Source organism: Onychostruthus taczanowskii, unplaced genomic scaffold (genome assembly GCF_017590055.1).
Source record: "Onychostruthus taczanowskii isolate IOZ18803 unplaced genomic scaffold, ASM1759005v1 scaffold70, whole genome shotgun sequence".
Lineage (NCBI taxonomy): Eukaryota > Metazoa > Chordata > Aves > Passeriformes > Passeridae > Onychostruthus > Onychostruthus taczanowskii.
The window spans coordinates 1267883-1294342 of record NW_024504787.1 but is presented as its reverse complement, the minus strand read 5'-3'; the positions used below and the strand labels follow the sequence as shown (position 1 = coordinate 1294342).

The following is a 26460-nucleotide window of genomic DNA, read 5'->3' as shown; positions in this document are numbered from 1 at the left end:
TGGGTTGAAAGCTGTGGACAGCAGATCCTTCTCAGGGAATGGTGGTCCTGCAGCCCCCCAGGCATCTCTTACAGCCAGACCACTGGGGCACCCATTTGCCCCAAATGGCATGATGCCTGTCCTGCACACTTCCTCCTCTTCCACCACCACACTCTCCCTTCCAGAACCTCCAATAAAGCCAAGACATGAAAGCTACCTGCAGACCATCATATCACCACAAACAACCATTCTGCAATGCCAGAGCACTGCTTTGCAAGAAACAGGGTGGCATAGACAAGGTGCACCTCAAAGAATCAAGGAGGGGACCCATAAAGGTCTGCAGAGATTTGGACACGGAACAGAACCCCAGTGCTACCAACTCCACCCAAGAAACACCAAAAAGACACAAAACCCACAGGAGATGTCCAGAACTGCCCACTGCTCTGCTACGGCCACCACAACTGGTCTAGGATGGTTTTGCCTGTGCTTACATCCCAGTGGCTATGGGGACCTGCTGCAGTACACAGAGCGTATTATCCTCTGTCCTTCTTTACCCCAACACATCATTGGCAAGCAGAGAGATCCATCACCCAAACACCCCCACTCAACATGGTCCAACCCAACCAGCACAGCATTCCTCATGAAGGAAACTGCCCACAAATCAGCAGCAACAGCTGCTTCTTCACCCTCCAACCATCAACGCAGAAGTATCTGGGCTCCTCCTGCATGGGACAAAGAGGTTTTTTCCTGTGCTCAAACAACCTCCACCACTGCAAGGACACTGCTCCATGCAAACACAAATGATCACCTCCCATTTAGCTGAGTGAGAAAAGAAGAGGACCAAATACAGAATCACTAAGGTTGGAAAAGACCTTCAAGATCACCAAGCCCAGCCTTTGACCAAATGCCATTAAGCCATATCATGAAGAGCCACATCCACTCAATTTTTGAGCACTTCCAGGACTGGTGACGCCACCACTTCCCTATGCTTGTTCCAATGCTTGACCACTTCTTCAGTGAAGAACTTTTCCCTAATATCCAATGTGAACCTCCAGTGGCACAACCTGAAGCCATTTTCCTTTCCTATTGCTAGTTGCTGGGAGAAAAAGCTGATTCCCACATGGGTATATAACCTTCTTTTAGATTATTTTAGAGAGTGATAAGGTTCCCCTGAGCCTCTTTTTCCCCACACTAAAGTGCTGGCTGGGCCTGATCCCCTTGGTCTCCTGTAGGTGCCATGTGATGGGCACTCAAGTTCTCCATGAGCTTCCCCAGCACTGAGGTCAGGCTGACAGGCCCATAGCTCTCCAGACTCTACTTCTGACCCTTCCTGAAGATAAACACTACACCGGCCACACTCCAGGTGCTTGGGGCCTCCTTGGTTAGCCAGGACTGCTTGTAAATTATTGGGAGTGGCTTGGTGAGCTTTTCAACCAGCTCTTTTATATATTCAGGTACACAGCAGGACCCCTCAAGATGAAATTTCCACATTATACCACTGTCCTCCTGATGCTCCTATCCAGAAGTACCCTGTGATATCAGGAATGAGGACCTCATTGGTTCTCTCTTTTCTGAGGCAGCTGAAGACAAAAACAGGAGCAGAGGTAATGACACAAACTGGAATACAGGGCATTCAAACATGAAAGAAGAAATGTAAAAATTTGTATTATTTTTTGTATTCAGCTGATACAACACCAGAATAGGGATTAGAACGGTTGAGTGATATCCATTCCTGGGGACATATCTAAAAGCATCACTGGACAAGGCCATGAGCAGGCTCTTCTGATACCACCTCCACTCAGCATCATACTGCATTTGGGATATGCAGGACAAAACAAACAATTAAAATTAATTTTTAAAAAATCATTTATTGTTCAAAAGCAACAGCTTAGAGGAGACTTCTTAAACTCCATCACAATGAAAGTCAAACTCCAAAAGGGAAGCAAGACACTGCAGAAGCTTCATCAACATTCAGTTGCTTAGGTGCAGGTCCTTAGACCCAGAGCCACCTCCTCAACTCAATGACTTGACAAACTCCTGGGGCTCCTGAGAAATAAACCATTTTACAACTGTATCAAAGGCTAAAAAGAAAGAATTTATTCATATGAATACACAGAAAACAACCATATGGTAGGTAAAAAACCAGAAAAACCTAATGGACAATTACAAAAAGACTTGGTAAGTGTCCCAGGCAAAATAGAAGCTTTAGACAACATTTATAAGGGAAGTCGCCCCACTGAGGTTCAAAAAGTATCTCCTTGCTGGTTAAACTCCTTCTCAGACAAATCTGGAGACAGTTTACCACAATCCTAGTCCCGCACTAGGTAAATGGTTCATCTCTGTAGAATTATATAGGTGTAATTAAGCCTTTAATTTGACCTGAAAGATTATGGACATATTTACACATTTATGAAGGAAATATGTTTATATGGGAAAAACAAATTATTAAAATTCATCATGACAATAATCAAAGAATTTTGATCAGAATTATCTATGACACATACCAGACAGTTGTAACTACTTGTACAGTGCTCTATTGCACCAATCTTTTAAAAAGCAGCTTAATAACAAATTAGTGGACAACGCAATGAACCCAATGACTTTTGTGCAGCCCCAAGCAATAACCCAGAGGTGTGTCCCGACTCAAGGGACAAATATCCATACACACTAGTAGAAGGTGTGTGCTCAAAAACCCTGCAGTTAAGGTGTGCAAATGGAATTTTACAGAATAAAAAGATTGACTCTAATGCATTAAAACCTGGGACAACTCAATCAGCTCAGCAACTTATTAGAAGTTTAATAGTTACTTATCAGTAACTTACCACTACCACCACTTCCTTTTTTCTACACCTTGAATAAAGTTGACATGTCCCAGCTCGTGCAATATCACTCAAGAAACATAACTTCAAAAAATTTTAAAATATTTCAGTTTAGAGGAGTTTAGCAAGATTGACTTCACCACTCATCAAAAAAAAAAAACAAAACTCCTGTTACTTCCTCTGCCACACATCGCACATAAGTTTAAAAAGAGGGTAAAGCTCAAGACACTGTACAACAACTGTTGAAGAGTGCCCTAATCAGGGCAAGAAGGGAAATTCAGTGAAACACAAGAGGAATAAGACAAGACCCCAGAGAGAAAGAAAAACAAGAAAAAACTCACAATAACATCATAACTAAATGATGCGGCATGAATTTGGGGATTCACTCCCCCACAACCAACAGACAAAAGACCACCTCCACAGACAAAAAACAAGAGGTAAAAAGACCATCCCAAGCCAAGCACACCCCAACAAAACACTGACTAGAGACCACAAGAGCCACCAGCACACACTGGAAACCACGGACGGAAACTCCCAGGAATCGGAAAGCGATGAAGGGAAAGCCGCCGCCGTACAAAGCCTCGTGCCCGGCGGCAGCCCAAGCACAGCCGCCGCCAGCAGCAGCAGCAGCCAGCCTCAGCAGGCTGCTCCTGCCCTGCAGCACCCGACAGCACCCACAGACCCACCATGGCTGCGCCCACAGCCACACAGCCACGGCTGCCGCACGCCGCCCCGCCGCTCCTGCTCCTCCTCACCGCTCTGGCCACCACCCTGGCCTGCCAACACCTCTGGACACACGACGACGCCTTCCCCGGCGACGCGCTCCGCCTCCTCCAGGACATGGCTGCCAGCCACACACAGCCCTGCCACCTCCAAGGGCGGCCCTTCTTCCCCGACACCCTCCTGAGCAACAACCTCCAGCCGCAGCAAGCCGCCGCCGCCGCCCTACGCATCCTGCAGCACCTCTTCCACACCCTCAGCTCCAACAGCACCCGCCAGCACTGGCCCAGCCAGGCTCGCAACCACCTCCTCAACAAACTGCAGCACCACATCCACCACCTCGAGCAATGCCTGCCCGACAAGGCCATGCCCTTCAAAGGACCACGCAACCCGCTGCTCACCATCAACAAGTACTTCAGGGACATCCACCTCTTCCTCCACGCCCACAACCACAGCGCCTGCGCCTGGGACCACGTCCGCCTCGAAGCTCGTGCCTCTTTGCAGCACCTCCACAACCTCACACGCACCATGCGCCGCTAGCGCAAACAGCCACACGCCAACCCCACGCCTCCTCTCACCTGCGACGACACACAGGGCTGCAACAACCGCACGGCACCCGCAGCCTCCAACCACTGCATCTCCATCGATTCCGCCTCTCCCACTGACACGGACAAAGGACCTTCTCTACATATTTATTGATTTGTTTATTAATTTATTAGTTTATTTATTCACGTATTTATTTTTCTACTTATTCACTTACTGATGCCACTGGAAATAAAGACCTACGACAAAACACTTGCCACTGCCTCTCCTCTCTCTAGCACCGCAACCACTCTCTTTGGGCCAGGGCAAAGCCGCCTCCACTCAACACCTATGCAAAGCCCTGCTCCAAAGAGACCCTGTCCACCCTCCTCAATGGCACCTGCCCAAGCAGGACGCTGCTGCCGCAGCCCCCGTGCAAAAACATAGCCGGCCTTTGGCCAACAGCACAGAATCCCAAGAAGAAAACGCCCCAAGGCTGGAGAGCACCGCTGCACCTCATCGGCTTTATCCACACCGTGCTCCATCCACCCAATCCACGCCTCTCTGACTCACAGACAACGATGTCATGCGTGACACGGTCAAGCACCATGCACAAAGCTGAATCCCAAGAAGAAAAACGCCCTAAGTCTCAACTCAACCCCTATAAAGTGCCCCGCCTCATATACTGGTCTGAACATCTCCTGCTCTCTCTTCTTGCATGCACCTGTCTAAGCAGGATCTCACATCAACCTCTTTGGAGAAAGATCAATAGGTGTTTAGATATCATCCTCACCATCATGTCTTGAGCCTGTCTTTCTTCTAGTAATTTCTGACTCTCTTCCCTACTGTTGTATCTGAAAGCCTTTTGACGGAGAAGGCACAGATTTACTGGAGAAGTTCCACTAGAGGGCCACAAATACAAACAGAGCATCAGAGCAATTCTGTTATGAAGATAGGCAACAGGTGTTTTTCAGACTGAAGAAGAGAAGGCTCCAGGCAGTGCTTACTTCAGCCTTTTAACATTTCAACGACCCTTAGAAAAAAGGACCAAACTGGATTTTGAACAGCTTTTGCAGTGACAGGCAATGGTCTGCAGGGAATTTCTCTAAACTGAAAGAAATTTTATATCTGGCATTATTGATTAATTCTTTACTATGAGGATTGTGAGGCGCTGTAACAAGTCCTAGAGTTAGCTAGAGTACTACATCCCTGGAAATTTTCAAGACCAGACTGGATGGGGCTTTGTGCAATGTGGTCCAGGAGAAGGTTTCGCTTCCCATGGCAAAGTTGCTTGCAACCAGATTACCTCTTTCAACATAAAACATTTTAGGACTCCTGTTGAAGTTTAGGAGGACTGTAGAACGAAAATGGGTACAGAGAAGAGTGTGAGGATGAAGGAGAAGTGTGATGGCACAGAAGGCGTTCCCATTCCCCATCCTCCTATGCCACTTGGAAGATGAAGGTAGAAAAAATCCTGAGTGAAAGTGAGTGCAGGAAAAAATGAGAGAAGAAGGGAAGGTGTTCTGTAGGTTTGGTTTTATTTCATTATCTACTTGCTAACTGCCCTGTTTTAATTGCTTATGAGTTAAACTAATTCCCCCCAATTCAAGCCTCTTTAGCCCATGACTGCAACCAGGAAGTAACTTCTCCCTGTACTTATCTCACCCCACATGCCTTTCAGGATGTGTTTTCTGCCTTGACTAGATAGGGTGGGGAGTGATACAGCACCTTGGTGGTCACCAGGCATCTAGCTGGTGTTAACACATTACAATATGTGTCTCCTGGCACTGCATCTTAAAATATTTGCATCTTGTTGCCACTAAGATACTTCCACGCATTTCAGTTGAAAGATCTTCAAGTACCACAACTTTCTCTGGTAAAAGTCTTTATTCATGTGCTTTGGAGTTTTTTTAATTCAGGATCTGTAGTCTGACAGGGCTTTGTCTGAGTCATCCCTGTACTCACCTTCAAACCATCTCACTCCGACTTCTCCAAGCACTACATGGAATACCTGTTACTTATTTGGGCCTTACGTTATGGCATTCATCCAGTCTTCTCAGATCACTGCTCACTGCTCCATTTCTGCCTCCACAGATACACTGCATCACTCTAGTATGTAACTGTTCTCAACTACCTACTACCAAACCTTCTCTCCAAGTTTCTTACCCTACATTTTTGATAGGAAAATTCTTTATCATTTTTCTATCTAGGTTGAGGCCTTTTTTGAATCTACCTGGGAGCTCAGCCTGTCTCATATGCCATTTGTATTCTGGATCCAGATAAGGGAAACAACTTCGTACACTCTCCCTCCTGCAGCTCACCTGCATTTGTTGCCATGATGCGTTGGCAAACATCTATACCTTTGACCACATCCAAAATTTCAAATACACCGCATGGCTACCAACTTGTGTACTTGCTGTTCAACCTTACCTCTTGGTACAAGAAAACACTTAGGACTTCAATTAGATTAGACAAAATGTCATAATGTTGCTATAAAAATTAGACATTTCTCCACTCAGGAGCACAGAGCACACTTGTGTCTATTTAGAGATTTTGCAGCTGGACAAATGCATGATGCAACAGTTGCTCTGCATCAATTTACACAATCCTTGTACAAATTTCAAATGAAAGATTACATAATATAAAAAAAAAGCTCTTAACAATTATTAAATGAATCAATTTCTGTGGCACAAATGATCAACAGTGAAGACAACTTCTTCAAAATTAACTAAGTTGTTTACTTACCATTGGCAGTCTGGATTGAAGCATCTGGAGATCATCATAACCATAAATCTGCTTAAAGACAGATAAAAATACAACATCATTATAACACTTTTTTCTGATGCTGATCAGTATGGGGCTTTGAACTGAGTTTGACTTAAGCCCAGTCTGAGTTAAAGGTCTACAGCCATATGTTGCACTGTGCTATCATGGGGCACTGCAGCATTTCAAGGAGAGTAGAACCAAAGTTAAAGAGCTTGTCACTCTGATGTTGTTTCCTGGTGACAATGTCCTCTGAGAAGAGTTTGACTGTCCCATCTTCAACACAGTTTTCACAGACACATCATTCCTGAACCTATGAAAAATCTACCAGGCATTCAGATTTGGGAGTAAGAACAATAGACCTCTTTGCTGTAATCATTGCTTCAAAGAGCATTAAGATTAAAGAGTTGATGACTTGACCACAACACAACCTCCTGGGTATCTCCTCACATTCAGTTTGATAAAGCAAAGTTAATGATATAAATGTTCAGATTCAAAAAACAGATAACCAAAAATACATTGATGCTGGTCAGACATCAAAAAGCTATGTGCAGTCTTTCAAATCATGACAGACAGGACACATGGCACATTTCAGTCACTGCTATGGCAAATCCATTCCAGTAACACAAACCTAAAAGAGCCTAAATTTACTCAAAGGGCCTAAAACCTGTTAACACTGAAAACCACAGCCACACCCATGTTTAGCTTCAACAGCAGCCAGATCAGGTCTGTACCAAAAGCTCTTCAGTTTACAATCAACAGTAAGCCTCTACTGAACATATTTCAGATGTTCTTCAGCATTTGAAACAAGAATTCCAGGTGTAGCATGTGCCACCAGAAATGACTTGGCATAGACAGCAGCAGGTCTGGAGGGCCCACTTGCGCCAAGGGCTAAGAAATCAAAGAGAAACAATAAAACTGCTTACTGGGTAGGCAGGCAGAAGTCCTCCAGGTCCCACAATATACTGGTTATGCAACAAGGGTGGTACACCTTGGGGCAGGTTTGGGGGTGCTTTGCCTGTAGAATCAAAATACAGACACTTTAACAAGCCTTTAGAAAAGAAAAGGCTTCAGCATTGAGGCAAGATAGTTCACAAGTTGCGGCAGCTGCACCATCTTAGATTACAAAGAGGAGATTTTGTGTTGTTTGATGAATGTGCCCAAAATAGCCTCAAGAGTTTAACCATGCCTCAAGGGAGGGAAAGCACAGGCTAGTTTAGCCTGAAAACAGTCCTATCACAGAATAGCTTGAATTTGTCATTTACTTTGTCCAAGAGCATTACAAGAATTACAAGAATACAAGGATTACAAGATTACAGAATTTCTCTTTTGCTCAGTCCTTTTCTGAAGGCAAATTTAGAAATTGCTCTCAATCTGAGAGAGCAAATTCTCTCCTTTCATTTCCTGCTCTGTCAATGCATTCCCTTTATCTCCAGCAATAGACCGGAAAGCACAACATGTTGCCAGATTTCTGTGGTTGGCTTACTACAGCTAGGAATAGCAAAGAGAAGACTGAAATGGTTTCAGCTGCCTTCATGAAGCAGTGCTAGGAAGCAGAACAGTAAAAGAAAAATGCACTTTGGCCAGTCCTAAGAGACTTCATTTACAAGCAATAGAAATGAGAAATAATTCTATAACTAAGCCTGATCTTAGCAATACGTCACTCACTTCTCTCTGTAAGATTTCCTTTTAGCAGTTCAGGATCATCAGAGAAGAAAGAGAATTTAGCATCACTTCCACCTCAGTGCAAGAAGCCTCCCAGCCCTCCTTCTCCATGGACCCTCCTTCTGAAGTGCTATTTGCTGTGCAATGACCCAGACATTTCTTTCCTTTCTGTGGAAGTGGCAGTAGGGATGTCACACATGATAATGAGGACACTGCAGTATATTTTGATACTGCCAAATGAATTCAAGTCACAGAACAGCCTGAAACTAAAGCTCGTGTGAACTCATAGTCAGGAGCTGATCACAGCTTGGAACACAAACTGGGTGAATTTTCTAGCCCAAAACTTCCCAAGTCAGAACTGCTCTGGTGTGTATTTATAAAGCTCTTTGGGGATGGAATGTGCTATATAAATGCCACATAACACCCTAACAGATATTTCAAATACATAAAACCAGGCAACTTTATTTCATAAGCCAGCAAATACAGCATGCTGGAAATGTCAGTGAACAGTGTGGACTTCTTAGCGTTGTTATGGCAGGTGAGATGCTCAACTGACAGCCCTGCTGACTGAAATCCTCTGTCTATCCACGTGATCTGTCAATATTGCCAACCTGAAGACACTAAGGGAGCTGCCCGTGTGGTAGCAGCTGGTATAGACACACTGGTAACACTCAGGCCAAGGCTGTTTGTAGTGTTCATACTGCTTGCCATGCTGACAACCGAGGAGGTGGTGCTAGTGGCTGAGGTTGAAGCAGTTGAAAAGGTTGTTGAGGGCTGGAGCGAAGTTGTGTTCTCAATACTAGTGTGCTAGAAAAGGAGACAAAAAGAATGAGGATCACAGAGCAAATAAACCACAGTGGAAGATGCTGGGAAAAAGGGAAAAATAAAAGAAAACAACAACAAAAACTTCTAAAGTAACAGCAGCACATGCAAAAGATATGCATTACCTATGTACCAAGCAAGCAACTAAGTTGCATGCTTATGAAGCTTTTGTGATTTAAAGAAAATTATTCTATGGGAGCTAAACTCAAATTGCTATACCATCACAAAATTGTAATACAGTAACTCAAACGTAACATATATCATTCCATCACCGGCATTTTGTCAGCTAACCTCTCCAGTATAGAGTGCTAACAGCCCACATTTTGGAGACATTTCAGACTGCCTGAAGTTTGTTTTGTTTTGTAATAAATTAGTTATAAGCAATTTTTTTTCTGTTTCATTCCCCCTAGCTGGCACAACAATTTCCCTCAGATGTGTAACTGGCAAGTCTCTGTCATAGCTACAAATCACAAGTGGTAATCACTTTTCTCCCACTAGAGGGCTTGCAGTCCTTCTTCCCTGAAGTAACGCTCTTCTTTTGGTTCTTAGGGTACTGAGACACATCCAACTTTTAAGAGATGGTCCTAATTATGAGATAAACTGACTATCTGACAAGCACTTGTTTAAAGACTAACAGGACTTACCACATGTGATGTGCCTGAAGACAACACTGAGGCAGGAGAGAGGCTGGTCTGATGATTGGAAAGGGAGCTGGAAGGAAATTGTAAAGAATTTATAAAATTAATTTCCCCTTTTTAACAAATACAGATATGCAGTAGGGGGTCAGTTAAAGAATTAAAATTCTAGGTGTGTGTGCACACCTACAGTAACCAAGGAGTTAAAGAAAAATTACATGTAAGAGTGTATGCATACATACACATACACACAGAGAAATGTGTATGTGTCTGTATGAATACAGACACCTCTACAGGCACTTTTTCCTTTAATTAGTACCTTACTACCTTTTAGTGAAAAAAATCAAGTGCAGAGTCATTATTATTAACAATAAACATCTAAACCACCATTTGTTTGTATTTTTCAATTTACTATATCTTTAGAAAAACTACAGTTGCTTCAGGAATCAAATAGCGATGACTCCACGACACATGAAGTCCAAAATCAAAACAAGGTTCACACAAGCACAAGCCTGGTTTCTCCTTCTTTCTCTGGTGCTGCTTACCATGTGGGACAGGTTTAAAGGGAGGCAGTGTTGTGGTTTGACTCACTGTGTTGTTTCTCACATTTTGAGTTGCATAACATTAACTCAACCAATTAAAACTGCAGGGTACTTGCCCCATAATTCAACCAGAGATCTTCAAATGTCTTCCTGAAAGGTGACTGAAACTGGCATTTGAAAATTTAAACTGACAAGTTATACCTTATATTCAAGGTAAAGAATGTAACCTACTGTATATAGTATGCAATAAACTGAACCAACATAGAACAAAAGTAACCAAAATGAAGATATAAAACATGTGTATAGACTGGTGCTAAAAAACCCCATCCTTATTAAATAAGAAGCAGGAGAGATCCTAACAGCAAAATTAGTTTAGTGCTGTCAATCCAAATAGCCACAAGAAAAGACAGTTTTCATACCAAAGCTGGCAGCTTCATTACACGACCTAATTTAAGGGCAAACACTTCTAGTAGCTCTTCAAGGCATGGGCCCAGAATAAACTTTTGCAGTTTTCCAGATTAACTTTCAAAACTGCCCCCCTTCTGCAGGAATTGGAACAACATCACTTCAGGCAGCAAGGGAAAAGTAAGAGTTTTATACCACTCCCTCACCCACTCTTCCCAGCTCTTCTGATAAGTCTTAATTCACCATCCAACCTATGGCAGAGACACAGACGACAGCCATCGGCTCTACCAAGTCAGACACATTTGGATTTCAGGCGTCCCAATGATCTATGGCTGAAACTTTGTATCTGTCCAACAGCACTGAACTCCAATTGAAATTTCCACGTGTTTATACGGCTTTTCAACAAATTATTGTGGGGAAATGTGACCAATGTAAAGGGAATAGCTCTTGTTTGACATATTTACTATTTTATTCAACAAAAAAAAAATACTAGGGTGTCAAAAAAAAAGAAACTATGTCCTAGCTGTGAAACAGGACAAAAACTCCCTGATATCCCAGATCAGTTTCTTGTATTAACAAATAGAGTACAAAGGTAAGTATCAAAAGTGTAACTCAATCAAATACACCTTCAGGATTGTCACCATGATGCCATTTTCAGGCTTCCCTAAAACCAGAGGCCAGACAAAATTAAGATAATAAAAAAAATCATTCTATTTATTGAAGGGCCTTCAGGTACATTAAGAGTAGATGAAGCCTTCCCAGGGGCTACACCCAGACATGGATGACCAGTCATGAGTTTTCACACTTTGCTAAGTTTGGTCCATTTGCATACTGGCAGTTAATCTTTCAATTACAGCTTCAGGTAATGAAGTCATTTTACCCCATGTTAGCTCCCCATCACATCACATTTCTTTATACTTTCCAGGCCCGAAACAGTAACGTGTCCTTGAGTCCCAGACCTAGAGAGGAATTGTTTTGTCTAATCAAAATGTGAAGATAGTAGCTAATACTCTATAAGGAGTTTAAAGTTATACACTAAAGAACTGCAGGATTACAAATAAATGAAAAATAAAAAAGTTAAAATCCTAAGGCATCAACCTGACTGAGGATGTAACAGGCATTCAGAAAAACAAAGAGACAGTGCAAATGAGCTGAATTGTGCTAGATGCACTTCCAGGAACATCAAAGTGATATTTTTAAATATTTAAGGAAGTATCTTAGAAAAAGAAAACACACACAGTTTCCCTGTGAAATTATATCTGAGTTTTAATTTTAAGAAATACAAATGAGACTACGTTATTTCAAATTGGCCATGTAGTAAACTGTTAAAGAATAGTTTCAAACATATATCACCGAACAAAAACAGCAGGTGCAAAGTAGGAAAAATAAACTGAGGGAATCAATTTAGCTGATTTAACTAGCATGATTGAAGCAAACCTCTTGAAACACAAAGTTGTATATGCATCATGAAAGCTTGAGGGCAGCAGCTGCTCTGCCATTAGAAGGCAGCCCAGAGCTGTCTTCTGTTCTCCTCTTAATCTCTCCCCTAATTCTGGTTCACATCAGAAAAGGGACCCCTGGTGCCTGCCAGCCCCGTATGGAACCATCTTTACACCTGTTCTATTCTCAAAACTGACCTCCTCAGTTTACCACAACTCTACTGTACCTGCTCAGCTGGGAGAGTGAGCTGCTGGCCAGATCACTGGACTGAGGCAAGCTGGGCAATGCTGCCACGTGCTGCGTTGCTGAAGGTAGAAGTGAGGCCGTGGTAGACACCACACTGGGCAGAGAGCCAGCAGAAGGTAGCGAGGGAGAAGGCTCTGTCTTAGGTGCTGCAATTGATGAAATAGCTGCAACAAGTTAAAAAGAGGCATTCAGATTAAAATTTCAGCATACCTGACTTCTCAGCCCAGAGGGCAGGAACACAGTAGCACATTCTCCCCTTGGTCTGCAAAAATCTGACCATTAAGAACTGGTAACCATATCAAGCAATTTGGCTATGAAGAGAAATTCAAACACAACTGAACTACCATTTTTTCCCTTTAAGCTCTCTACTTATAATAAATTTACAATTATCACTGCTACACATGTAGTACACAACTGCCTTCTGCACTTCACCTGCCTCTATCTGGATTACTAACTTACACTCACAAGTCATTCTAAAATTTCTTGCTTTTGGCTCAGTAAACACAAGCAATTTCTGCCTTTTCAAGGCACTGTACAAATCTAGTTTCACCTGCAGCTCTGCTTCTTCATTCAGACCTACACAGCACTGTTGGGGATGGAGCCTGAGATTGCTGGAGTACAGGGGTAGGTAACTTATCACTTTGGTATATTCAGTCAAAAGTGTACTGCAGTAGAATGACAAAAGCTACAATGAAAGGCCAAAATTGAGCACAGCATTAAGTATTTTTTATGGCTAAGGAGCTGTCAATATTGACTCACTTTACTTAGATAATAAAAACTGTTAGGTTTTATCTTACACTTTTTAGGCTACACAGACAAAAACTTGTTTATAGGATCACTATACTGTAGTAAGATGCCTGAAAATTCTATTGCCCAACATAATTCCCAGCTGTTTCACTTATACACTCCTACAAAAAAAAGAATTAGAGAGAGACACTCAGTCACCAATAAAACTTAGAAAAGAGTTGAGCCCTACCTTCTGCTGGGCCATGTTCCCACACCACACCAGGGACCACTACCCAGTGGATCAACATTAACTTAAAATGTATGTGAAGATACTTCTAGATTACTCATCAAACAAAAATTAAATACACACTTGGAAGTTATATATTAGAGTTTGTTCATTTTATGGATTTGATTTCCTAGCTAAATGACCCAAGTCAGGTTGTTGGGTTGCAATGCAAACAGGAATTAAAAGGTCCTGGCCTTGGCAATAAGTATGGCCTCTAAGAGAAGGAAATCCAAGTGACAAACATGGTTATGAAGGCAGCAACTATATCACCTAATAACTCCTGATAAAACTCATATTAAAAAGGAGTAAATAACATTTAAAACTCCCAATATATTAAGACCAGGATTCCCTCAAAACAAGGGACAGAATCACCATCTTAAGATTCCCTACAAGATGCCTGAATGCAATGTGCAAGACAAAGAAAACCAGGAGACAAGTAGCATGGTCAGGAGTAAAATTCAGTCGTACTTTGAATTAAGGATTTAGGAAGCTTGTGATCTGGGTATTAAAGAAGAACAGCAAAGAAGAGAGACGAACAACTAAGAACATTATAGTACATAGAGAAAGGAGAAAGTACTTATAAAAGTTAAGACAAATTCAAAATCATTTGGATGCATAAAATAGACTCAATGGAAGAAGAAAGCAGAAATGCTCTCAAAGGAGAACTGGCATAGGAAAAGAGACTAGTAAAGCCATTACAGAATATAAAAGTAATAGGAATACTCAGATCTTTGTTTTCTGCAGAAAAAAAGGACAGGTTCTGTAGTGAATTTCATAAATTGTTTATTAACTCTGTACACAACACTAGAAAAGTTCTTGTGTTGAAAAGCTGTCTTTGTATACTTGGAGCATATACACTCCTGCTACTTTAAATTCAAATTGGCACTAACAAAACATTGTCCCACTAATGGCCTATCTGAAGAAATGTTTAAGAGGAGGTTAGACCTAAAAGGAGGTGTTGGAATTCCAAAAGATTCTAATTCACACTGCTGTCCTTGAGAACTCCCATGGAGCAGCACAAAGATCAGAAGAGGCCGGGTACAGGTCCACGCTACATTAGAAACAGGCCAAGATGAAGAAACTAACACTTATACCACAATCAATACTGAAGCACTGTTTGCAAGGTATTAAGAAATTCAGACGAGGGAATGTGTTTCTCACCTTTATTCCCACAGGCTTCTAACAAGGCAGAGATAGAATTATACCTAGTGAGAGGTGCACTCAAAGAATGTGACTTCATTTCACTGCAGATACATGCTATTTTCAGCTTCCCAAGTCAGAACTGGAAGAACTGCTAAAAAATTTCATATTTATTTCTAATTTTGCATTTTTATTTTATATTAACTGATTTCTGACAGGTAAATTCAAAAGGAAAACCAGCAGCAAAGCAGCTTCTCTAATTCTAAGGTTGTTTAGGTTTGTAGATTTAATAGACCTGCCTTCATATTTCAATTGTAGTCAAGAAGGAAGCAGCATTTTTTGCAAGCACAAATAAAGTCAAATGGGTCAGCCATAAATTAGTCATGGAGAACAATATAAAACCTTAAACCAATGTCACTGATACACCTGTGTGCACAGCAAGTAGCAAGGAATGAACAGAAAGTCCTGTGCTCAACCAAGCTTTGAAAACTTACTGTCAAGTGTTGCCTGTGTCCTAACACCACTGTGCCCGTTCTGTAAACAAAGAAGAAATGAATTAACAAATCATCTTAAAGGTATATTAAATGCTCAGACTGAATCACACATTGAACATGCTTCATGCAAAATTCTATATTCATACTAAATTGAACAATAAGGCAGAAAATTAAATTTTTACTGCCTTTAAAAAAACTACATCATTAAGTCATCTGAAGTGCAAGGTGTCCTGAACACAGAGAAACCCATACACTGCCCATAATACACCCATTAGCAGCAAACCTTCCCATGTACTGCATATAACATAAACTTCAGGTTCACACCAATATGAAAGAAGGAATTGCATTAACATATAGGAAATGGTTGTGCTTTTGATCTAATGTAACTCACAATTTTAACTATCCAAGTTACACAGAGACGCCAATTTTTTTCCATTGAAAGATAAGACTTGAGAAGCACCAGTTGTTTTTTGGATAACGCTGGAGTACAGAAGTGGATAGTCTATGCTTGATCCTCACCAGTACATACGAGCTAGTGCAGAAGACAAGTGTGACTGAGCCAACACATAACAAAGGCCAGAAGTAAATAAACTTACAAACTCTCACAAGTTCCTAAAACATTCAATAAACTCAGTTCTTTTAAAACAAACCTACATTCCATATACAAAGACAGCAGGTGTGTCTGAATCTCCCAAGGGATTCTTTGTCCTATATTAGACCACTCCTTATGCTTATTAAAATAACACATGAAACTAATTCCCACTGGTGTTTAAATACAACAGAAAAGCAATACTGGAGGGGCCAAGAAAAAAATTGGATTCATTTGCTAGGTGCCATGTAAATTTAGAAAATAAAATGCATTTGTAAAGAAACTGTCAAGTTATTAGTTATGGCAAAATACCATAACTAATATATACATACAGAGACAGTTCCTTAGCTTCAGGGAAGGAAACTCAAGTAGAATTTTAAGTGTTACTGAAAAAAAGGTCAAAAGACAAGTTAAGATGTCAAGACCCACAAAATCAGATGCTCTAATATCCCAAATATAGTACTACCAAAAATGACTACACACCAGGAAAAGCAAAAACAAGTAAGAGGGTGGGCTTGGGAATCAAAATACCACTTGGCTTGCTTACAGCATTAATGCATCAGGGGAATACAAACCTAACACAGGTAAGAGTATTCCCCCTTTTCTAGGTCCTGTTTCTGTAATGAACTCACCGTAACTGCAACAGGGGCTGCTTCAGACAGAGCCATGGAGCTTTGGTACGCTATCCTGCTATGCACAGAAGGCTGGTCATAGGAGGAAGTTGTTACTGGGCTAGTGGTCTGGGATGAGCAGGTCAGACTGGAAGAGCTGATGGCAGAGGTTGTGTAGGTGGAGTCCTGTACTGTATTGGATATTGGCAAAGAGGTATTCAAAGGATCACTGGAAAAAAAATAATTATTTATCATCTTGGCAAGTATTTAAAATACCTTCATGAAAATATCAGCTTCTATATAGCTATCTAGAACTACCTTAAACACACAGAAAAATCTACACTATTTATATTAGAAAAATCTAAGAATGTATAAAAAATTATAATATTGCTTTGGTTGTTACTAATCACTGCTTCAAAATATCAACTGCACTAAGCACCATTCACCTTCCTCGTTCCAGCCCAAACAAAACAAGAATTTACACACAAGCACTTTTCAGTCATGTTATTTCCACCTTTTCCAAGGACAAATTAATGATCATAATCTCTCTTTTTTAAACAAGCAGAATTGATGAAGTCTGGCATACGATGAATAACAACAATAGGATTCTTTTTACAATAGAATTCTAATGTTACAGAATGAATTATGCAAAGAGCTAAAAAACACTTTAAAACATGCAGGAATGTTTTCTTTTCCACTTAGTTTAAATATTACAGGTAAAACTAAAAGTTATGTGGAAGTTAATTTTTATTAATACTTCTGAATTAACTTCAGGAAGCTTTTTACTGAGGGCAATTTTTCAATGAGTAAGGAACTAAAACTGTTTAGTGGTACACTGGTACTTATCATTGGCTGTTGTAGCATTTCAGTAAGAGCTTCTGTCTACAGAATACCTAGCTTCTTTTCCCATTTTTTCATCCTGTAGGAGCATCAGATCTGTAACCTGGAGACAATCTACTAACTAACACTCATGTATGGTACAAAGGTCAATTCTGCTGGGTCAGATGGAGAAAAACATGAGTAGTGAGGAACAAACCCCCGAAACACTTGAAAATCAGGGCAATTTAACGTGAAAAATAAATTCTATAAAGGTTATTTATATTCATGTCATCTCCAGCTTCACATCTACCCATCCAGGGAGATTTTGATTATCATTAGCGTAGAATTTTATCATTTAAGATACAGTCCACAGAAAACAAATCATATTATTTTTTCCTTTCATTACATTATAACCCTGTTATGATGTTTTTGGCACAAACTTGACCCCCTACAAGAACACCTGAGAATGCAGGAGGGCAACTCACACATACTTTACAGATTTTGAATATAAGCTATTGTTGGTCGCCTGGTTGGTATTTTCACTGCTTGAAGTTGATCCAAACTCTGGGAGTGTAGGCTCTGATCCAAACTCAAGAGCTCCAAACTGAACATTTAACCCTGTCATGTCTGCTGATCCAGGCATCTCCACAGCAGAGGCAGGAATCTTAAAGGAAGAAAAGAAGCCATAATTCCTTTGCATGCATCTGCAATTTGAAATTAATCTACTGATTCTGCTCTAATCTGGAGCTGAAGGAGTAAACCATACTATTCCACAATAACAAAGTATCATCTTTGTACACTCCTCCCCCCCCCCCAATTTTCACACTGTGGCTACTAAGTCACTCTAAAAATCACTCAGCAACAGCCATTTTCCACACAGAGCAACAAGCTATCTGCTTGTAAGATATCACCACAATATTTTGGACCTAATAGCGATCCAGCTTAGCACATCCTGCTACACAGATAAGAAATGGACCAAGATCTTTGCTCTCCTTCTCCCTTGCAATTTACATAAAACATATACCAAATCAAATCATAGAATCATTAAGGTTGGACAAGAACACTAAGATCAAGTCCAACTACTAAAGCCAGCACTACCAAACCATGTCTCTAAGCACCATGTCTTCACATCTTTCAAACAGTTCCAGGGATGGTAACTCTCTCACTTACCTGGGCAGCCTGCTCCAGTGACTGACAACCCCCTCAGTGATGACATTTTTCCTGATATCCAATTTAAACCTTCCCTAGTGCAACTTGAGGCTGTTTCCTCTTGTCTTGTCAGTTGTTACCTGGGACAAGAGACCAATCTCCACCTGGCTACACCCTCATTTCTAGAGAGTGATCAGGTTTCCCCTGATCCTCCTTTTCTCCAGGCTGAGCCTCTGTAGCTCCCTCAGCTGCTCCTCTGACCTGTGTTCCAGACTTTCCCCAGCTCTGTTCCCTTCTCTGGACACGCTCCAGCACCTCAACATCTTCCTTGTATTAGGAACCCAGAACTGGACAGAGGATTTGAGGTGCAGCCTCACCCAGTAAGTGCCCAGTACAGGGAGACAAGTCACTGCCCTGGTCCTGCTGGCTATGCCACTGCTGACACAAGTTTTTGTGGTTTTTAAGTTTACTAATGACAAGCTATCATTCAATTACCCACCTTGGATGCTGGAGTTATCCTCCTTTTTGGCGGTTTTATCTGTTTCTGTTGGGTTTGATGAACAGTCACTGCCTGGCTATCCATAGAAATAGTGGGGAGCTGTAATATTTTGCTAACAGCTGTAGAGGTGTCCACTGGTGATGGCTCTCGGAGTTTTACTTGGGAGGAGGATGACTCCAGCCCAGGAGGAGGAACAGGAACCACCTGCATTTGTTGCTGTCGCTGTGTCAGCTGGCTCAGAACTGGAGATGGCTCAGGCTGAGATTTAAAGTCTGGTCAGTGTTGGAAAAAAAGAAATACCAAAATTAAAGCACTGAATTCTGCTCTTCACAGTTCTACTCTTTATGCAAGAATCTGAGTGATGCTTAATAGCTATGATTCTGCAGCATTTGCAAGTCTTTTCAGACATCACACGGGTTTCACATGGATCATTACCACTCAAACACTAATAAGGACAACAGTTGATACATCTACTTCAAATAAACAGCTGTGGCCAAGCATTATTTACTTTTTTCCAAAAATGTGAAAACAAACCTATATACACAGTCACAATATTATCACACACAAGTCCTCAAAAACTGTTACAGATTATTTTAATCAAACACTTCAAGTTTCACTGCAATTAACTGTGCTCATGTAATGTGATTACTTCCAAGAGGTAAAGAGTTGTTAAAATTTAGAGGTATTATGAGTTAGGATTCCCTTCCTGTGCAAAGAAGAAGATTAAAAAAAAATAGGAAGTCTTCTACCATCTCGTAATAGCTGAGAATCAAAAAGATGCTGGACATGAATAGGATTTTTCCCCAGTCTTGCTTTTCATAGTTTTTAGATGCTGAAAGCCAAGAGATGACCTAAAGCACTGGTCAACCACCACCGAGACCTCCCGCATCTCCATTGTGAAGGGGTTTTTATTCAGTTGGTGAAGTCCATTAGAAAGCTTAAACGTATCCACTAGAAAGCATTAAAATGTATATAATTTTTCTTTTTTTAATTTGTGCATGTCAAAGATAGTAATTGCTACCAATGGCTGCTTATCTACACATAAACATACGCACACACTAGAGACACAAGAGCTATCTTCTTCACAGTGAGGATACTGCTAGGAACAACATTACAGAAAATAAGTTTCTGTCATTCTCACTGTTGCTACTAATTTCACTCAGTTACATGAAAAATTAATATAATTATAAACATACAAAACAAGTAATCCAAATCCTTCACAGCACACTACAGAAAGAACACTGAGGCGTGATGCACATTATGAAGAAATTACATAGTACTCATTCAAAATTCATGTAACGATTAGAAGAGAGAATATGGGAAAAAACAAAATACAAGTACACAACTTTACACTCAGCTAAAAGCAATACAGCAGAATAAAAATAAGTATTTTCCAGTATCTGTTGAAAAAACAGTCACCAACAAAGTTCCATGTAAATATTCAAACACACTAAATCAAACATGTCACTACCTGGAAGGCTCAATAACTTTAAACATGCAATGACATTTAGGGATAGGCTTAAGTTTAACAAAACTTAGATTATTATATACTTGCAATGTTTATTACCAGCAAATAAACATAACACTTAAAATGTTGCAAGTAATTGTATTACTAGGATTAATTTTTTTTTAACAAGTCTTTCATTAAAGTAATTTTAAACTATCATTGGCATTAAGGAATCTTACTGGCTATTATAAAGAGAAAGAGAAGAACCTGTGTCAAAGCACTTACCAAACTGACTGAGGACTGAGGACTGAGTACTAGGTGGTTTTAGATCCCAGGATGACGCAGCAACTGTGCTAGTGGTGGCAGAACTGCTATTAGTTTGTTGAGAGGTAAACTGACCCAATCCTGGTGATTTCAATTGGTCCAAGATTTGGGAACCAGTAGAATTTGTCAGTTTAGAAGATCTGAGCTCTCCAAAGCCAGAACAAAGAACTGCCGACTACCAAAAGACAGAGAAGAAAAGGGGAAGGAGTGCAGTTAATATTTTAACTAATAATTGAACACAATCATAGGGTCAATGCCTACAGCTGCTGTCTGGCAGCAACTAAAATCTTTTCAGACACAGATTACTAACAATTGACCAGTAAAAACTTCCACTACTGTAAGTACTGCATACTTGAACTTATGCATCTTAAAATATCATAGATTTACTAATAGTTGGACCATTTTTAGAGAACAAACACCTCACCTCACACCCTCAAAAGTGACTCAGAAATAGGCATGCTTCCACAAGAAGCAGTTGAATATGTGCTTGGAAATAACACATCCATTTTCTGGCCTAGAACTCTTAACTATAAACAAATTATTTTATCCTACATCAGCAAGCAATGAGCACATCTGCTCTCTAATCAAAAATTAATATAACTACTTCATGTAAATGCATAAATAACCAACCAGCAAAATGAAAAATTAAATTGGGGGGGGAGGTGGGGGGAGGAGGGGGTGCTGAAAGGAAAGAAAGATATTCTTAATTTTCATTTTTCAGCAAATACCAAAACATCTCATGAAATGACCAGCACTGGAAAAGTTGTTTAACCTGAAATATTTACTCATGAACAACACTTAAAAACCAAAATATTTAGAAAGCATAAGGTAGTTTTACCAGACTTTGAGGAGAATAAGAGTTTACAGCACTGGAGCTGCCTGTTCCTGATGCCATCTGCGTGCTGTGCTGAGAATTTGTGAATACTAAGGCTTGGCCAAAGGTCTGCTGCTGGGGAGACTCAAATGAGTTGCCTTCTGTTTCTTGCGTAGATGTCACTGGCTTTTGAAGCAGTGTCACCAAATCAATGCTGTAAGACAAAGTGAAACTTGACTGGAATGAACACAGTGATTAAACTTCACTAATACTGAGGAAAGCACTAGCAATACTAAAGCTGCCATCCCAGCAACAGAATTATTACTGATTAGCAGTCTTTTCAAATGTTTTTTGTCTATCATACAAAAGAAAGAGAAGGGAACTTTTTGCCAGTAAGTAACAAACAAAAAAAAATCCCACCCCAATTTGAGTGGATAAACTAAAACATAATCTGAGGGACATCCACTGTAAGAGCAGAACAAAAACACATGAATATACTACCTTTAAGAAAGAAAAAAATATAAATTATATACCATGTGACACCATGCCTCATGCAAATCACATCCACATTATACGGAAAATTTTTCTGCAGTACAGCAGAAACAGGGCATTTGGAACCATTAGCCTATCTAGTTTTCAGATCTCATGCCATCCAACTACCAAAGTCTTCATCACTATACTTTGATGTGCTCTCTAGGAACATGAAGCTAATGCAAGCAGCTAATTCCTCATCATCACCAGCAAGGCATTTGAAGACAAAGGCAAGCAAAGGAAGGCAGCAACTGACCTATTTTTGGTTCTTGATCTTAACCCTCTGTCATCATAAAGGCTAGTAACTGTGATGCTCACCAGGGAATTTACCTTTTTGTCAATGCAAACTTTCATTTAACACATCTGTCAAAGTGCTACATTGTGAACACTTTCTGCATCTACAAAGAAAGGCTTTCCATTTTCTGGACACTAAAGCCAGAACTTCCTTTTCAGCAGCAAAAAATTTTTTCTTCCCAGCTACTTTTCTTCCTGCCTCTAAGGAGTCCTGATGCAGAAGATGTGTTATGCTCACACATTTGGTAAGTTTGTCTCCACTTTCCCAGTCAAAAATATGTTACTCAGAAACCCACAGAAAACAATTTGCAAGCAGGGCTTTTTCAATTTTTAGATGAGTTTGACCAATCTCTGATGGAGATTTTAATCAGTATTTTATGTGTGCAAGCTAACACTGCTTAATCAAGGAGAAGGTTTTTAAAGTACAGGGAAAACATGAAAGAAGAGTTTACCTTTGCCCAGGAGTCACATGATTTTCAGCTGGAACAGAAGATGCGGTGAAGACTTTTGTTTCAGAAAGCTGAAAAAGAGATGGGGGAAGAATTTCATATGGTCACATTTCCCTCCTGCAACATCTGCAGAAATTTCATTTTGGTCATGCATTTTCAAGATAAAAGTAAAGTCAAACTACCATTGCAAACAGCTAATCTGAAGCTCTGCTTAAAAAGACAAAAACATGTAGTGAAACTTCAGTAAAATCTTCTTCACAGAATCAAGTACCTATTAATTTAGAGGGTTGGGTTAGGAAATTTGACCTACTGACAACACGCACCAGCATAGAACTGTATACCAATGTAACTACATCAGCTTGGGAAACAGTTTAACTGAAATACACCAGTAGAAAGTAATTAATGTGACAGCCGTTCTACCAACAACGTGCAGACAATTTATGACACTACAGAGCAACTCTGACAAATCTTGTTGCACATGGGTAACAACACATTGCATTGCTCCCACTCATTCCATGTATCTTTGCACCTGACATTTCAGCTCCCACCACGGCAGCACCCACCAGAGGCAGGTAAGTACAGGTAAGTTCAGTGAACCAGCATTCATGGCTCCTTCTTGGCAGCTCTGTTAGGAGAGGCAATAAGGTCTTTAACTGAGAGCTCTGAGAGCACGAGCTGGGAAACTCTAATAAAATAAGAGTCATGCTGACACTCACGTAACAGACCACCCACAGAGGAAAGCTGCACTATGTTCACCATGCTGTTACAATACAGAGAGATACTTGCACAGGCACCTGGAGAAGCAGAGCTAATTGGGACTATGGGGGAAAAGAGGGGGTTGTTTTTTTGCCATGTGGTTGGATTTTTAACACTTTTTCTCCTTTAAAAAGTAGTAGTTGAACAGCTACAGCTTCCTAGGGCTAATTTCTACTGACAGAAGTACTTGCAAACTAGAATAGATCTTAAGTCAGTACAGGTTAGGTTTAGCAAGACAGAGCTATGCATGTACAATGTTCGTATTTTAAATTTGCTTTTTTAAAAATCATCCTTAATTCCTCTAGTAGCCTTGTCTTTGACTGAAGAATAACTGACCTGTGCAAAAGAATACCTTTAGAATGTGCCATTTGATACAGCTCTTCTAAGAATGATGCATTTTTAACTGCATACATTTCTAGCAGTTTAAAGGACATCAAGGGCACGAGTTGATTTAATTTGCCATCCCACAGGCAGCTCTACTGAGAGCATATGTATCCCTGAATATGGACATCTGATAGCGGTCTCCTATGAAACACTGTTGATTTAAGAAGGGCACAGAAGAGCTGACTGGGAGCAAATCAGCACTCAGAAGCAGAGTAGAGATATCTCACATACTCTTGCAAGAAGCACATGAGACCATGAAGAAATCAGTCCTAACACAGCTCCTCCCTCCATTTCTTTCTCCCCCTTGCTGCCAACACAATGCACTTTAATCCCTCATTTCTGGATCACTTGTCCTGAGATGAATGCTGACAGCCCACAACTCTGTGTACTGACCAAAACAAAGAAAGAACATTCCACTTAAGTACATTTCAGTTAAAAAGGCTGTTCCTCTATTGTTCAGCTCTTTCCTCACGATGTATTTTATTTTAGAGCAATGCATACTGTACTTTCTGGGGTATTATGATATTCCTGCATTACATGGCACAAGGAAGTCAGCTAATGGCACAAGCAACACTCTGTGGTCTGCAATCCCTTGGTTAAATATTAAATTCTTTGTAATATCACCAGTTTCTTACACTCACATAATACAGGAAAAGACTAACCATGGACAAACACTGATGAAATTCAGCAAATTAAGGAGACTGAGGATGTTTGTGACAATGCGAATGCATGCTTGATGTGTGAGAGAATAAATGTTCTCTATAGATGAACCAGCATGCAAACAGAAGTCTCCAGCTACCAGCTCAGTTACATTGAGATTTACACTACAACCTGTGGCAAACTCACTGCCAAAAGGTCCAATCAAGCACTTAATTCAGTACTCTGCAGGGATTACGGCAATCGTCAAAACACATATTTCGTGCTGTGGCAGCTGAAAAGTTTTATTACCAGATGTATTTAGTATTTCTCAGAAGTAGTATTTTCAGCTCCCAATCAAGCCATTATGCTTGCTGCACACTACACTCACAAATCTTTCACTGAGGCTCTGGCATTTTCCCAGAACTGAACGAATGGTTGTGAGCCATTTGTCGGTGTTGGCCTCACAGGGATATATCCTCCATCTGCAGTGAAATGCCCGTGCTTTCCAGCTCCTGTTCCTATGATAAAATCATTCTCCAATCACCAAACAGACAGTGCACTTGACAACTAGCTATCAGTTCCTAAAGGAATACTGGAATGGTGAGGAGAAGAGGAAAATATACTCCAGCATCCTCACTAAAACTCAACATCAACAAGTCAGAAATTAAAAAAAAAGCTTATTACTGTTCTGGTATGTTGTAGTGAGGGTAAAGAAATTAAAACAACTTCTCATGCTGCTTCCTGGTAAATAAACCACTCCCAGCAAAAGACACTCTTTTTTTTTCCCTTTCCTTTTTTAAAAAAGTGTAGTTGTGGTTTCAAATAAAAACTAGCACTATACTTTACAGAAAACGTTTGCCATTACCCACTTTCCAGCAATTTGTATTTATTCTACTTCTTTCCTTTGGAATAGTTGATATAGTTAAACTTTACTTTCTTTTAAGAGCAAAATCCAGAGCCACCTAAAGTACCTCAATATTTGTCTAGTCCTTCATTGTTAACGTCCTGAATATCCCTTTAACAAAACACAACCTCTTATTTTCACTGCAAGAAGTTTCCGTTCTATTTAATAGCACCTTGACAACCTATTATACTTGCTTAATACTCACTGCAAAAGATAAGGACCAGACAGGACTATTAGGTCACAAAGACCTAATTCTTCTTGGGTCAAATAATGTTAAATTTCACTCACTTGCTCATAACTTGTATCTGACTAAAGGACACCACATTTAAACAGAAATATTCTTTAAAAATACACCCGGTCTTTCTCTGCAGCCAGTAAATATATCAGCTTCCTTGGTTCTTTTAATCAATAGTCATGCCACTAGAAGTGTTTGTTACACACTTAAATGCACGGATCCATTTTCCAGACACAGGTTCCTACTACACCTCTGCTAGAGTAAAACCAGAGTCTACCATATGCTCCTAAAGTAACGCTTTCAGATTCCCTAAACTAAAATCTCCCTTCTCAAGGATCTTTGATCAGACATTTTCAGCTACAATACACAATTTTTCATCTGTAAAAGCAATGAGAAATTTGATTTGATACTTAAGAATCAAATTCAGGAGCATCCACATACAGAAACATAACTCAAGAATGACTAAGAGATGGGGAAGAGTGCCAACAGGCAAAAATAGCTTTTTTAATACAGCATCAGCTCATGCTGAGCTGTTCTTTTTCCATCATCCACTACAATCCTGAAAACTTAAGAGTTGCTGCTTTCCAGACACCAGGCCCTTGTTCTGAAGGTGTGTGTTTATTCCTATAAAACAAATGGATACTTGGCTATATTTTTCATTGGAACAGTTCAAATCTTGCAGAAGTCCAAATCTCGCCACATGACTGGCTTACTTTCAAATGCTATTCCAATACATTTTGTATTTTACAAACATTTTATTAAACAATTACTTTAGTTTTACTTCCCAATCATTAACTGAGGCACTAGATGGC

The 26460-nt window shown here is 40.4% G+C and overlaps 2 protein-coding genes across 11 annotated transcripts in view; one reads left to right on the top strand and one right to left on the bottom strand.

Moving 5' to 3' along the window:
• The window catches only part of UBAP2 (ubiquitin associated protein 2), a 92252-nt gene that overhangs the window by 13370 nt on the left and 52422 nt on the right, over nucleotides 1-26460 (bottom strand). For 2 of the 10 annotated variants that reach the window (XM_041422025.1, XM_041422029.1), the window contains exons 10-22: nucleotides 22734-22801; nucleotides 21481-21670; nucleotides 20604-20817; nucleotides 18872-19143; nucleotides 17709-17887; nucleotides 16426-16633; nucleotides 15205-15244; nucleotides 12539-12722; nucleotides 9935-10001; nucleotides 9080-9275; nucleotides 8472-8489; nucleotides 7730-7821; nucleotides 6786-6836 (exon numbers count right to left, since the gene is read on the bottom strand). In XM_041422025.1, the coding sequence (XP_041277959.1) occupies nucleotides 6786-6836; nucleotides 7730-7821; nucleotides 8472-8489; nucleotides 9080-9275; nucleotides 9935-10001; nucleotides 12539-12722; nucleotides 15205-15244; nucleotides 16426-16633; nucleotides 17709-17887; nucleotides 18872-19143; nucleotides 20604-20817; nucleotides 21481-21670; nucleotides 22734-22801 (1779 nt within the window). The remainder of the gene's footprint in view (nucleotides 1-6785; nucleotides 6837-7729; nucleotides 7822-8471; nucleotides 8490-9079; nucleotides 9276-9934; nucleotides 10002-12538; nucleotides 12723-15204; nucleotides 15245-16425; nucleotides 16634-17708; nucleotides 17888-18871; nucleotides 19144-20603; nucleotides 20818-21480; nucleotides 21671-22733; nucleotides 22802-26460) is intronic. The other 8 variants (XM_041422027.1, XM_041422030.1, XM_041422032.1 and 5 more) reach the window with 6 other exon arrangements.
• On the top strand, nucleotides 3319-4653 carry LOC121345277 (interferon-like). The gene has a single exon (XM_041422036.1). The coding sequence runs from the start codon at nucleotides 3486-3488 to the stop codon at nucleotides 4056-4058; it is 573 nt and encodes a 190-aa protein (XP_041277970.1). The 5' UTR covers nucleotides 3319-3485; the 3' UTR covers nucleotides 4059-4653.

Excerpts from the sequence above, each read along its gene's own strand:
- LOC121345277 (XM_041422036.1), top strand. The coding sequence starts at position 3,486 with ATGGCTGCGCCCACAGCCACACAGCCACGGCTGCCGCACGCCGCCCCG.